This window comes from Apaloderma vittatum, unplaced genomic scaffold (genome assembly GCF_000703405.1).
Source record: "Apaloderma vittatum isolate BGI_N311 unplaced genomic scaffold, ASM70340v1 scaffold9528, whole genome shotgun sequence".
NCBI lineage: Eukaryota > Metazoa > Chordata > Aves > Trogoniformes > Trogonidae > Apaloderma > Apaloderma vittatum.
This window is the reverse complement of record NW_009731310.1, coordinates 71199-83305: the sequence shown is the minus strand read 5'-3', so window position 1 is coordinate 83305 and position 12107 is coordinate 71199. Positions and strand designations below refer to the sequence as shown.

The following is a 12107-nucleotide window of genomic DNA, read 5'->3' as shown; positions in this document are numbered from 1 at the left end:
TTTTTGAATATATGCCACTGAGGGCTCACCTAAATGCTGAAGTGGGGCTGCAGCCTCCCTGTAAGTCAGGGGTGGACACGTCGCTGGGTCACGGTTCCTGAAGTGCGTGACCAAGTACTAGAAATCTATAGGAACGTATCATAATTGTAACACACTTCTGCACTGAAAAATCTCCTTGGTAAGTAAAGGATTTAGAAATGTATTTTCAAATAAGACGCCAAATCAAACCCTCAAAAGGATTTCTTCTAAGAGTCTTTAAAAGAAAAAAAATCCTCGACTATAAAGACTTAAAAATTCACACAGCTACTAAAAAATCTTAGTTACTAAGAAATCTTAGAAGCCTACAAGCTATAAAAACAACATGTATTACATCACATGCTCATCCTTCAATTAACTTGTGATTTTCAATAGCAAAAATCAAGTGCTTTGATCTAAACAGCAGCTACAAAAAAACAGCTATTAAGTCTCTTCTCCCCGAAAAGCGATGATTAACATTTAATTGCCTATTTTCACTTCTCAGAGCTGCTCCTTCATAATTAACACATGTTCAGGTAATTTAAGTTCTAGCCCACGACATTCTGCTTCATTACAAAGCTAAGTGAAAACACTGACAAGCAGCTTGGCTTTGAAGCATCCCGGCCCTGCGTTACCGCGCGGATACGGCTGCTCTCGCGGACGACGCAGCGTAGCGTACGCTGCAAAAAGTTCCTCCTTAGAAAATGCACTACAGAGGCAGCGCAGCCACGGTCTTGGGAAAGTCAATAGCCAAGTGAGTGGAAAAATTTGCCTAAATATCCAGCTTTATAAATAAACTCGTCTCTTTTTTTTTTTAATTATTATTTTATTTAACGAGTCTTACCTGACACAGAGACTGTGTGTGACCTTACTCCTTGCTTCTCATTGTTGGCCAGCCTGCAAAAGAGAGGTTGGAAGCGCTGAATGCTGTACATTCTTCACGGGCACATACGCTGGGAATTCATCCGAACAGGGCACCGACTGTAATTAGCGGGGCCAGCCCACTTCCCGCAGGGACAGATTTTGCAAGGGGGAGGGAGGGGTGAGTCAGAAAGGAATCTACCATTTCCAACCCATCTCGGGGAGTAAGAGCGGAGAGAACACGTTACCGTTTCAATTAGCGTCCTGAACCACGACAACAGAGCAAATGTAAAGGGAAAAAACAAAACCTAAGTTTTCCAAGCTTTTAAGATCCATCTGGGAACTTTGTCGAAATGTGTAATTTATTTACGGGTGCTTCTACTTACTGTACCATTTACTGGAAATAAAAGCGTGGAGATTTTGTCTGACTTACCCTGTACAACAAATTTAAATCGACTCACATACCAAGTAAATCAAGAAAAACAATTAAATTTAAATGCAGTCCGCTATACATGTTCATTAGTAACAGAAATTACAAGGAATTCTTCTGAAATTTTTTTTTAATGCACAAACATAAGCATAGTTTTAATTCTAAGACAGCAAAAGCACTGCACTTTGAAATTTCATCTGGCAAAGGCAAATCTTTCCACGTGTAGGACGGCTTTGGCTAGTAGTTTTAAACGACAAAAGCCCATTCCCCTGCTACCAGGATAAGAGCATATGTGGTGCCTCAGTTTAAACAGACTCAAAAGTACAAATTTAGTTTTGGTAAACTGTCCCAAAAATGTCAAGAAGCTTTTCCTTCAAACCTTATTTTATTCAAGAAAGCCCTACAAATAAAGAAAGCATAAACGATTATAAATTAGAAGAGTATTTCGTGTTTCTCTGTTGCATCAATTTATGTAAAAGCAAATTTTTTCCTTCTGTATGAGGGCACATTATGTTTACCAATTTTACTATTTCCAGCCTCGACTATAATTTCCTTTTCCTCCCCGCATTGCAACTCCTCTCTTTCTGCGCCATGAGAATGCTACCTGGCTAGTGACGACTGCCGCAGCACCTGTGAAGGAAGAGCAATCACTAGCACGTAAGCTGACTGCAGATTCAGGAACAAACTGTGTTCCATCCTCCATCCAATAATTAAAAAAGTAATAATAACAATATTTGGGACTTCTTCCAGAAAACAAAGAAGAAACAGAAGGAGGTGGCTGAGTTAAAGCAGGTACAATCCCTAGGTCTGAAGGCATCTATAGAGAAAGCAGCTTAGAGGAAAAAAAAAAACAAAAAAAAACAATAAATGAAAAAAAGTGGCTTGGTTAAAGGACTGAAGTTTAGGAGACCACAAGAAGAAACTGCCCACGGAAAGGTGAGACAACCGTGGCAACTCTCCAGACAGGACGGAGCCCGAGTCGCTGGCCCCGGGAGCGCGCAGGATCAGCGGAAGAATTACCAGGCTCACCTACCGCTGCGCTACGGACTGCCCGCTCCAACCATTTAAGAAGTATTCTTAGTTCAAAGAGAGATAGATTAGAAATTTTATTTACCTTAAAGCTGGGGAAGGAGAAAAACGCAAAGAGTTCAGAAATACTAGAGGCAGACAGCATGTTTCGACCTCCCTTAGAGACAGTAATACCATCAAACTAGCCAGAGTAAAAAAAAAAGCAACTCTATTTGTCTGAATTAGATAAACATTTTCTCCAAATTACATTTGGAGAAGATTGTTTTCACACTGCTAATTTTAAAATAATAGATTTACAAGTATTTGCTTTGTAAATCGAATTCTTTCTTTATCTCAACTCAGACTGGCCGCTCATTAAGGAAACATTATTAACAAAAGGTATGATAGGAGAGAAAAACATTTTCTGCATGTCACATAAGCAGAAAAGGGGATAAACAGAAAAAGCAAGAAGACAGATGAACTCACAGATCAAAATCACAATTTAAAAACTGTTTAGCATCACTCCTATAACTAAATGTCCTCATGGACTCAAAATAAATAGCCTGAATTCCAGTCAAGAATTTTGCAAAAAAAATTCCTTTGCTGCTGTCAAGTATGTCAAATATACTGATGCATTATGCATTTTTTCCCCAGATTTTACTTCTGATACCTTTATAGTTTAACACTGCAGTCAAGTAATTTATGCCCCACAGTCCCAAATCACCACCTTCTACTTGTCCTAGAATCCAAAAGCAACAATAAAAATCAAACATGTACAAAATGTCCCAAAGCATCACTAAACTATTTTTCAAAACATTTTTTTTTTTAGTATATAAGAAAAGAAAGCATAAAACTTACTTTGGTATTGACGGTAAAGCTCTTTCACCTTCTGTGTAAACAAGAAGAGAACAGGATTACAATTTTTTCAAGTTTCCAAACGACAAGCAATATCCACATGCCTGAAACAATAATCCTCACAGAATCTTCAGGAAACTCAGGCTGATTCAACAGACTGTTCTGTACATATATTAAAAGCAACGTAACTCCCTCTAACCAGTGATACAGACCTTTTGGCAAACTCTTATCTGAGAAAACAACGCGTAGAGAATATAAAAGTTCTTTTTTTATTCTAAACAAATAACTCTGATAAATCACTTGCAGAAGGTATGACAGTATCTCATCTCTCTAGGAAGAAAAAGCTTTCCTTTTTATCTCCAAGATGTGCTAAGTGCTAACACATAAATAACAACTGAAGCCTTACTTCCAAGTAAGACAATGGAAATAAATCATTAAAGCACATAACTTATCATACTGATTTCACCTCTGGTTAAGATTATACAACAGCAGCGCTTAGCAGCCAGAGGTGAAGTCAGCTTCTTGTAACCCATCTTAAAGTCCTGCCCAGTCTTCCTTTGATAATGGTGTTGTGTATTGAAGTTTAAAGGTAAATATTCAAGGTGGTTTTTTTTTCCCCGAAGGACTTGATGAGACACTTGGTATCCACGTGAGAGGGACAATGGGGAAGTTACTAATCCTTTACTAAACCACCAGTGATTCACAGTAGAATGGAGCACGGTGGGTAATTAAAATGGGTTTCACTCTCCAAACCACTGTAGCACTGATAAAGTGACCTGAAAATCTACACTTTTAGAAAATGGTTATGTGTACTGTTTACACGAAATCATGTGAATTCTGAAGTTCCAAACATTACAGAATGTAATGTCTACCTCTGTGTACCACGTGACTGAGCAGAGAAATGCCCGATACCCAGAAGCCGTGCAAACTACAGTATTTTGTTACTTTTTTTTTTCTGCTGTCTAAAGATAGAACCCCACCACTTGGCTCACCAGCCTAGGTCTGGTGTGATCTGTCTGATGGGGGCTGTTGAAAAGGAAGACGCAGGAAAGAAAGGAAAAAAGACGCTGTGGTTTGGAAGATGACCTAGAGCAGCTCAGCAAAGTGACTCTTGAGCGAGCACGTGGAACGTGACTATACAAGAGGCATGAGGTGGGAGAGAAAGGTTGTTGTGATATGCTACTGTAAATCATACCTTTGGGAGCAGGAAACAACAGGCGAAGATCTTTAAAGGCAGTGTGGAGTGACAAGGTGAGATCACAGGCATGAAGGTGACAACCTGTCAGTGAAAGACTGGGGGGAGTTGGTACCCCAAAAAGAGAGACTAATAGGCAATGAAGGATTCACACTGGATGGAACTGGGCAAGAGACACCAAGCCTAGAGCAAGAGGCGGAGGAGTGCTGCCCACTACAACGCAAGCCTCCCCAGGGTTGTGTAAGAGCCTTAAATTGCACCTGTCAGCCCTTGTTCGTGAAAGCATCCCGTGCTCTAGTTTCCATCAAGCTATGCTGCTGCTCCTACATTTGGTAATGGATTTAATGGTTTAGGTGTTGCTGACGAATCATGTCGTACTGCTACATTACACCTGCAGTCTGTTGGTTCTAAAGCTATGGAAAGCAAAACAAGCACACAAACCTCTGTGTTAAAAGAACTTTTTAAATGGCATGGTTAGCTTCATCATTCCATATTTTCAGATCAAGCTAATGGGTGTACAATTAATAAGCCACTTATTCAGAATAATTTTCCTTGCTCTTTAACACCTAGCTTCATCACATATTAACTGAATACTATTCAAATTGTATTCTAAAGATGGAATTTTAATATCCTGTACGGTGTTTTTTGTGTGTGGAGCACATCAGTATCATATTTGGGGACTTCAGAACCACCAGTGAATGGTTTTGGAACAATCGCAGAGCCACGCTTCCTACATTCAACATACTGAGCTCAGCTGCAGATGAGACTGTTTCTCTCTCCTACAACCGTAGATTCCAACCTCTTAACAGAGCGAGAAATGCCAGAGGTGGTAACTGAAGTCAATTCGTACTTATTAAAAGAGATAAAGATAGAATCTAACTTTCCAGTGCAGTGTTAAATTTCCTCAACGATGAGAATACGGTTCAATTCCTCAAGTCCCTACTTCACTTACTGAGCAGCTTCTCACCAGTGCAAAATGTAAAGCAAGGATCGGAATAAAAATCTTTCATAACAAAATTCTGATTCCATCTTAATAGTAAACCCCATTCTACACATTTTGTGAGATAAGGAAAAAGTGAATGGAAGTGGCATTATGTAGTTACTTGAGGAGTAGAAGCATGCTGTAGTTAGGAAGTAGAAAGGAGCACACAGCACCTCTCAAGTCACAATCCGATGTATCCATTTACCAGCTACACAGACAACATCTCTCTTTGGGCTGCCAGAGGTACGTGTCAGGTGAAGGGCCAGATATGGACAGGGAAATTTCAATAAGCAAGCATATGTAGAAAAAAGGAAAAACACAGCCAGAAATAAAAAACTATTATTAAGCAGTATTTGAGTTGCTTCCCGTTTCACTGGAGAATACTCAAGAAAATGGAACTGCTGCTGAAACGGAGTATCAAAGCTGATCTTACAGACGCCTACGGGCTCCCTGGATACAAACTGCTCACTTCAGGCAGTGGTTCCCGAGTTGGTGCTCATCCGTTTCCAGCTTATATCATCCGTTTCCAGCTTATATCCCAAACAAAAGACCAAATATTCATCAGGACCCTCGTAGGTCTGAAGCCAAAATTCAGTACTAACAGCATGACGGCAAAAGCATATGTTGTTTTTTCACAAGTTGAAACCCACAGCACTTTGCCCACTTCTATATTCAGTTAAAAAACACGGGACGTGCATGACTGCATCGGGGCGTCTGTGCCCAGGCGCTGGCAGGGCAGCCTCTGTGAGCTGGGGATGTCAGAGGGCCGGGGAACCGGTTTGGGAAAGGGGCAAAAACAGCCCCAGCAGAGGAGGATGAAGCCCAGGACGGAGCCCGAGGTCAGAGGAGGAGGAGGGCAGGAGGCACGGCTGGCCCGGAGCAGGGATCCCATGCAGCCCTGGAGAGACCCCTCTCCCCTCTGGAGCCATGGAGAGCCTAGGCGGGAGCAGGCTGTGCCTGAAGGACGGCAGCCCGGGGAAGGGCGCTCTGGGGCAGGGAGATGGGGCAGCAGGGAGGAGTGGCCGGGAGAGAGAGGCTGGGGTGGGCTGGCCCCAACTCCCAGCCCCAGCACCTTGAACGGGGGAAGCAGGGAAGATGGGACTGGGGGAGAGCCTTGGGTGGGGGGAAGGTGTTGTTTTCATTTTTTTGGTTTTGTTTCTCACTACTCACATCTATTTTGATTGGTAATAAAATGATTTTCCTCCAGCTGAGTCTGTTTCGCCCATGTTGGCAACTGGTAGGTGATCTTCCTTGCCTTCATGAATGCCAACTTGAACGGTTTCAAGTCGCAACAGGGCAAGTTTAGGCTGGACATTAGGAAGAAATTCTTCACAGAAAGAGTGGTCAGACCCTGGAACAGACTGGCCAGGTGGTTGAGTCACCATCCCTGGATGTGTTCAAGTGTCGCTTAGATGTGGTGTTGGGTGATAGGGTTTAGGGGTGACCTTGTAGTGTAGGGTTAACGGTTGGACTCGATGATCCCAAGGGTCTTTTCCAACCTGAATCGTTCTATGATTCTATGATTCACCTCAACCCATGAATTTTCCAATCCGTTTTCTCCCCCTGCCCTGCCATGGAGGTTGTGTGAGCAAGCAGCTGAGGCTGGCTGCTGGCCAGGCTAACCCACCTTACCGGCCCATCGTAGAGCTTCAGGAGTTCAAGGCAGCAACAGTAACTGAAGGAGGCAGCTGCCAGAAGTCAGGCTGAACAACAGTTGGGAGCCATAGAACCACAGAACCACTAAGGTTGGAAAAGACCTCTGAAGTCAAGCCCAACTGTCAACTCAGCACTACCATGACCACTAAACCATGTTCTGAAGTGCCACATCTACGTGTTTTTCGAACACCTCCATGGATGGCAACACCACCACCTCCTTGGGCAGCCTGTTTCAACGCTTAACAACCATTTCAGTGAAGAAATTTTTCCTAATACTCAATCTAAATCTTCTCTGGCACAACCTGAGCCCATTTCCTCTCATCCTATCACTAGTAACTTGGAAGAAGACACCAACACCCACCTCCCTACAACCACCTTTCAAGCAGTTGCAGAGAGCAATAAGGTCTCCCCTCAGCCTCCTTTTCTCCAGACTCAACAACCCCAGTTCCCTCAGCTGCTCCTCACAGGACTTTTTCTCCAGACCCTTCCCCAACTTCGTTGCCCTTCTCTGGACACGCTCCAGGAGTCTGGACGCTGGTGTTGGGGACACGTTGTCGTAAAGTTGTGAAGGAGTAAGGAAAGAACTTTCTTCCTTTTATTTCCTTTTTTTCTTTTCTTTTTCTTTTGTGATAATGACTCTTTAGATTTTGAGGCTGGGAATTTCTGCTGATGTAAACAAATGTCATAAAGAAAGTGTGGTGAACATGTATTTTAATGAAAATTATAAAGTATGTATGTGTGACCGAGGCAGGAGAGTGTGGAGGCAGCTCTGAGCAGCACAGGGCAGCCCCTGGTTTGTTCCCAGAGCCATGCAGTCCTGCCGTCACCAAAACCTCGGCACATGCACCCAGTACCTTCCACCACTCCTGTAACCCCTGGCTCGAAAGACATGGAAACAACTCAGCAGGATTTTGATTTACCACAATGTAAACCGCGCTCACCTGACAGAAATTATTGTGAAAGCAGTATCAGTGAGGCATCAAACAAGTCCAAGTGGTAACAGTATCGTAATAATGAGAATACATGTTGCCATTCCATTAAAACAAAAACAGGGGTCACAGTTAATTTGTGTGAAAATAGAAAACATTTATTGAGGAATTTCATGGATTATTTAATTTTTGTATTTTGAAGCTTAATACTCTGGGTTTTCATTAGCTGAATTCCTTTTATTTTCAAAGGGAATGTTTCAATGCAAAGGTGAGTTCTGGTATGAAGGAATGACAGTCAGGAAACTACATTTCAGTTGCTCAGGTGTTTTTTTCCAGAGTCTTTTTAGCCTTTTACAAGGGTTTTGACAATTTTGCATTACCTATAAAGCTTGTTTAAAGTGATGAATAGACACAAAATTCAGCCAGTAGACTTATGATCACAGGAAAGCTACTCAGTGCCTACTGCAATCAGTAAAAGCCACTTCACATCAGTTCAAGTTTTTATCAGTTGTATCATTCATGTTCTTTGCCTGTAAGAGTTAAGCATGATAATGGAAACACAAATATTATGTTTAAAGTTTCCACATTTGTCTAAGCAGACCTGCATATGTAAATATTTATGAAAAGTAGGGCAAACTGAATGGAAATGTGTCAAATACTGTCCAGGTCTTAAATATTACCTAGCTCTCCTACCAAATCACAAGAAAATGAATAATTAATGGATAGTGAGACAGGTAATATCTCAGAAACATGGGTTCTCTGAGTAATCAAGATGGGTAATTTATGAGGAGACTTGCAAAAAACACGCAAATTTACAACAAAGAAGATGGGAAAGCTCAACGAGGGGAGAAAACACATCTGCTCAGTCGAGAGCTGCTACACGATTTGTTTCTGATGTGCCTTATATAATCAAAGCTCACTGTGGGATCTGGGAGTGCAGATCATGGTGAGGGACAGCTCTCCTGTGAAATGTTTAATTAATACATTGAGCATCGCCATGAACTTCAAAGAAAAGAAACCTCAAGCAAAAAAACCCCAGAATTTAACTGGAGGGATTCTCTTCATGTTTGCATAAAGAGGAGTGTTTTCCACAAAGTGTTACATTATGTTCCTTTTAACTCAATCACTGCTCATTTGCTCTATGTTAAAATATACTAGTATGAGTATCACACAAATAAACACCCTCTATTAAATGCACTGGTTTACTGTGCATTCATGTAACACTGAAAAATCAGAGATCTTGCCCTTCGTGGCACTTAATGAGTCTCGAAGACGCAACAGCTGAACGACAAGGAAGGCAGGTCAGAGGAAGAAAATAATTTAAAAGCGCAAACAGAGACGGTTAATTTTTGTCACCACCCACAGCAGCAAGAAGTCAGGACCCACATGCCCTAATGCACCTCGGATGGCAGCTGCTTGTGTGCATCATCAAACAAGCAAGTGTTGAAGAGGTGCAATGGGTGCAAGCTGAACACAGGAGGTTCCACAAAAATACTAGAAAAAACTTTTTCCCTGTGAGGGTGCCAGAGCCCTGGCACAGGCTGCCCAGGGAGGGTGTGGAGTCTCCTTCTCCGGAGACATTCAAAACCCGCCTGGACACGTTCCTGTGTGACCTACTGTAGGTGATCCTGCTCTGGCAGGGGGGGCTGGACTGGATGATCCCTAGAGGTCCCTTCCAACTCCTGACATGATTCTGTGATACTGTGTGAAGGCCTTGACTGCCCACAGTTGCTATTGTGAAGGAGAGAACTGGAAATCATCAGGCAGTGGTATTTTTTGTGGAGTTAAAAGTATTTATGTATAGGTAAGGAAAGAAAAGCCATTCTGGTGGCAGAGGAACAAGCCAATGCTAGTACTGGCAACGCAGACTGAACAGATTAAACTTGTGGAATGCCAGCAGTGCAGAAATGGCAAGAATGTAAATAGGATTCTCTACCTGTGTTCCTCTGAAGAAAAAGCAAAGGACGGAGTCAAAGCTATCCTGGAGGCCTTTTCCAGCCTTAACGTTTCTGTGATTATCACTCATGCTAGCTTATCCTTTTGGTGCCAATGGCTCATCATCACTGGGCTGTGCACCAGGTTGGCCAGAAGAGCTGAGCCTCTGCTGAGGGAAGATTTTCCTCTGTATGGAGATACGGTTGCCTGACTACTGCAAATTCTGACAACGCTGCCTGTGCTGGAGCTAAAGGTCAATCACACACACCACGGGTCAGAAATAACGAACCAACACGCAAATGTAAGAATGATTTGAACAATTACTAAGTGCTGCCAAAACATCTAACACCCTGCAAACACATTTCTTCATTATCGAATGACTAAGTTTCAGTTTGGGGTTTGGGTTTTTTTTCCTGCCATGCATAGTAGGATGTTATATATTTACATGAGTGAAAAGGCACTCAGCTTCATGCTGGAGAGTTCTGGGGTAGGTGGTGTACTTTCTTGTGTTACAAATAGGGAAGAAGGAAATAATTTATTCCTTGTTTTAGAAACCAAGAGTTAGATGAATTTTCACGAGTAATGATTAGTAAAGGAGGACAGAAATTTCCATTCTTAAGCAGCTTTCCTTGGATGTCAGCTGAGTGAAATCAGAAAAAATTCTAATGAAATCTAACTGGAATTCCTTCTTTAAAGCTAAGTGTACCAGCACCCTTGTCTCACTGTTTCCAGCTTGTCCGCTGCTGTAAAAATAATCAATCAACACCACAAGATGCATCTCTCCTTTAGTTCTAGTAAAAAATTATCTATAGTCAGAACCTTACTGACTGGCATCCTCACCAACCTCTCTGAATCTCCACTTGTATAGTAGGGAATCACATCTGAAGGTAATAATAATAACAAAAACACGTCACGGCTCCTCCCTGAAAGACAAGAGCCTCCAAATGAGGCTTCTGCCGCTACCTCGTGTCTTCTGTTCAAGTGCAAAATAATCTATCAGTAGATCATAGAATCATAGAATTGTCACAGGGTTGGAAGGGACCTTAAAGATCATCTAGTTCCAACAACCCCCCGCCATGGGCAGGGACATCTCCCACTAGATCAGGCTGCTCCAACCTTGTCTTAAAGATATGAGTATAGCAACTACCAGGAGGAAACACCTCCTTACCTTTCTGTGGCCTGATAATAAAAGATTGCGTCGCTCCATTCACCAGTCGGCAATACCCGTCTATCAAGTCTGCCATGTTCTCCGCGATGGTTAAGGACGGGGCTGTCACCGTCAGAGGCTAAAGAGGGAAAAAAACAAGGGACCAACAAAGACGTATTATTGTCGCTGCAAACACTGAGCAGAACAGCTGTGTCACTGCATCAGAACTTTACACACACTCGCAAACAGTAAACAGAAAAATGCGGGTGAGAAAGAAACTACGTCTTGCTTTTACCTTTTCTTTAGCAAAAATCCCCTCCAAACCCACAAGGTTCAGAAAGCACAGCTGATAAAAGCCTCCACCCAAATGTAATATTAATCTGGGCTTCTTAAGTGGCCTGATAGATAAATTTCCAGTCAATCACTATTCATTACAACTGCTACGACTTTTAGAGCTACAAATACGACAACTCTGAAGAAGCTGCTTAATCCTTCAAGCTCTTACAGGTGGTATCTTTTTCCCACCCTTTCGCAGCAGCTTATTCTTTGCCCTAAAAAGTAACTTTCCCATCTCAAAAAAAAGAGAAAAAAACCCACAAATTCAGAAGACAGACAGTGGAAATACAGATGAGAGACATATAAGCAATTTATTTTAATACCACCAACTTTCACCATCCTCTGCAGAGATTTACCGACTTGCCCTCAATTCTTCTCTACCACAGTGACTGTTTTCCAGTGCACTGAATCCAGGAAAGGATTTGATTTCACTTCCAGCTCTGCCTCTGTGTAACACGAGAGAACAAATTTCCCCTCTTTCTTATTTCCCCTTTTCTCAAAAGTGAAATTGCTCAGTTTCCTCTTTAGGAGGTAGCATCATACACAAATGCACGCTACTATTACGTTGCACTTAAGGACTAGTATTTTTAAAATAAGCTTCTTTTACAAATATCAAAGCCTACAAGCACCAGATGCAAAACCTAAGCAAGTAATGAGCTCAAAATCTATTTTAAAACTGAAAGTATCTGGTTGGTATAATGACAACTACTCACACTCCCTCCCTCCTTAAAAACCAAGAAAAATCGAACAACTGCAGA

General features: G+C 42.0%; 1 protein-coding gene across 1 annotated transcript in view; it reads right to left on the bottom strand.

Moving 5' to 3' along the window:
• Positions 1–859: 859 nt before the first annotated feature.
• Positions 860–12107, bottom strand: part of LOC104278231 (focal adhesion kinase 1-like) — a gene marked incomplete at its 3' end in the record, with an annotated part of 75961 nt that continues 64713 nt past the window's right edge. The window contains exons 11-13 of the mRNA XM_009875142.1: positions 11035–11152; positions 3173–3203; positions 860–912 (exon numbers count right to left, since the gene is read on the bottom strand). Coding sequence (XP_009873444.1) covers positions 860–912; positions 3173–3203; positions 11035–11152 — 202 coding nt within the window. The remainder of the gene's footprint in view (positions 913–3172; positions 3204–11034; positions 11153–12107) is intronic.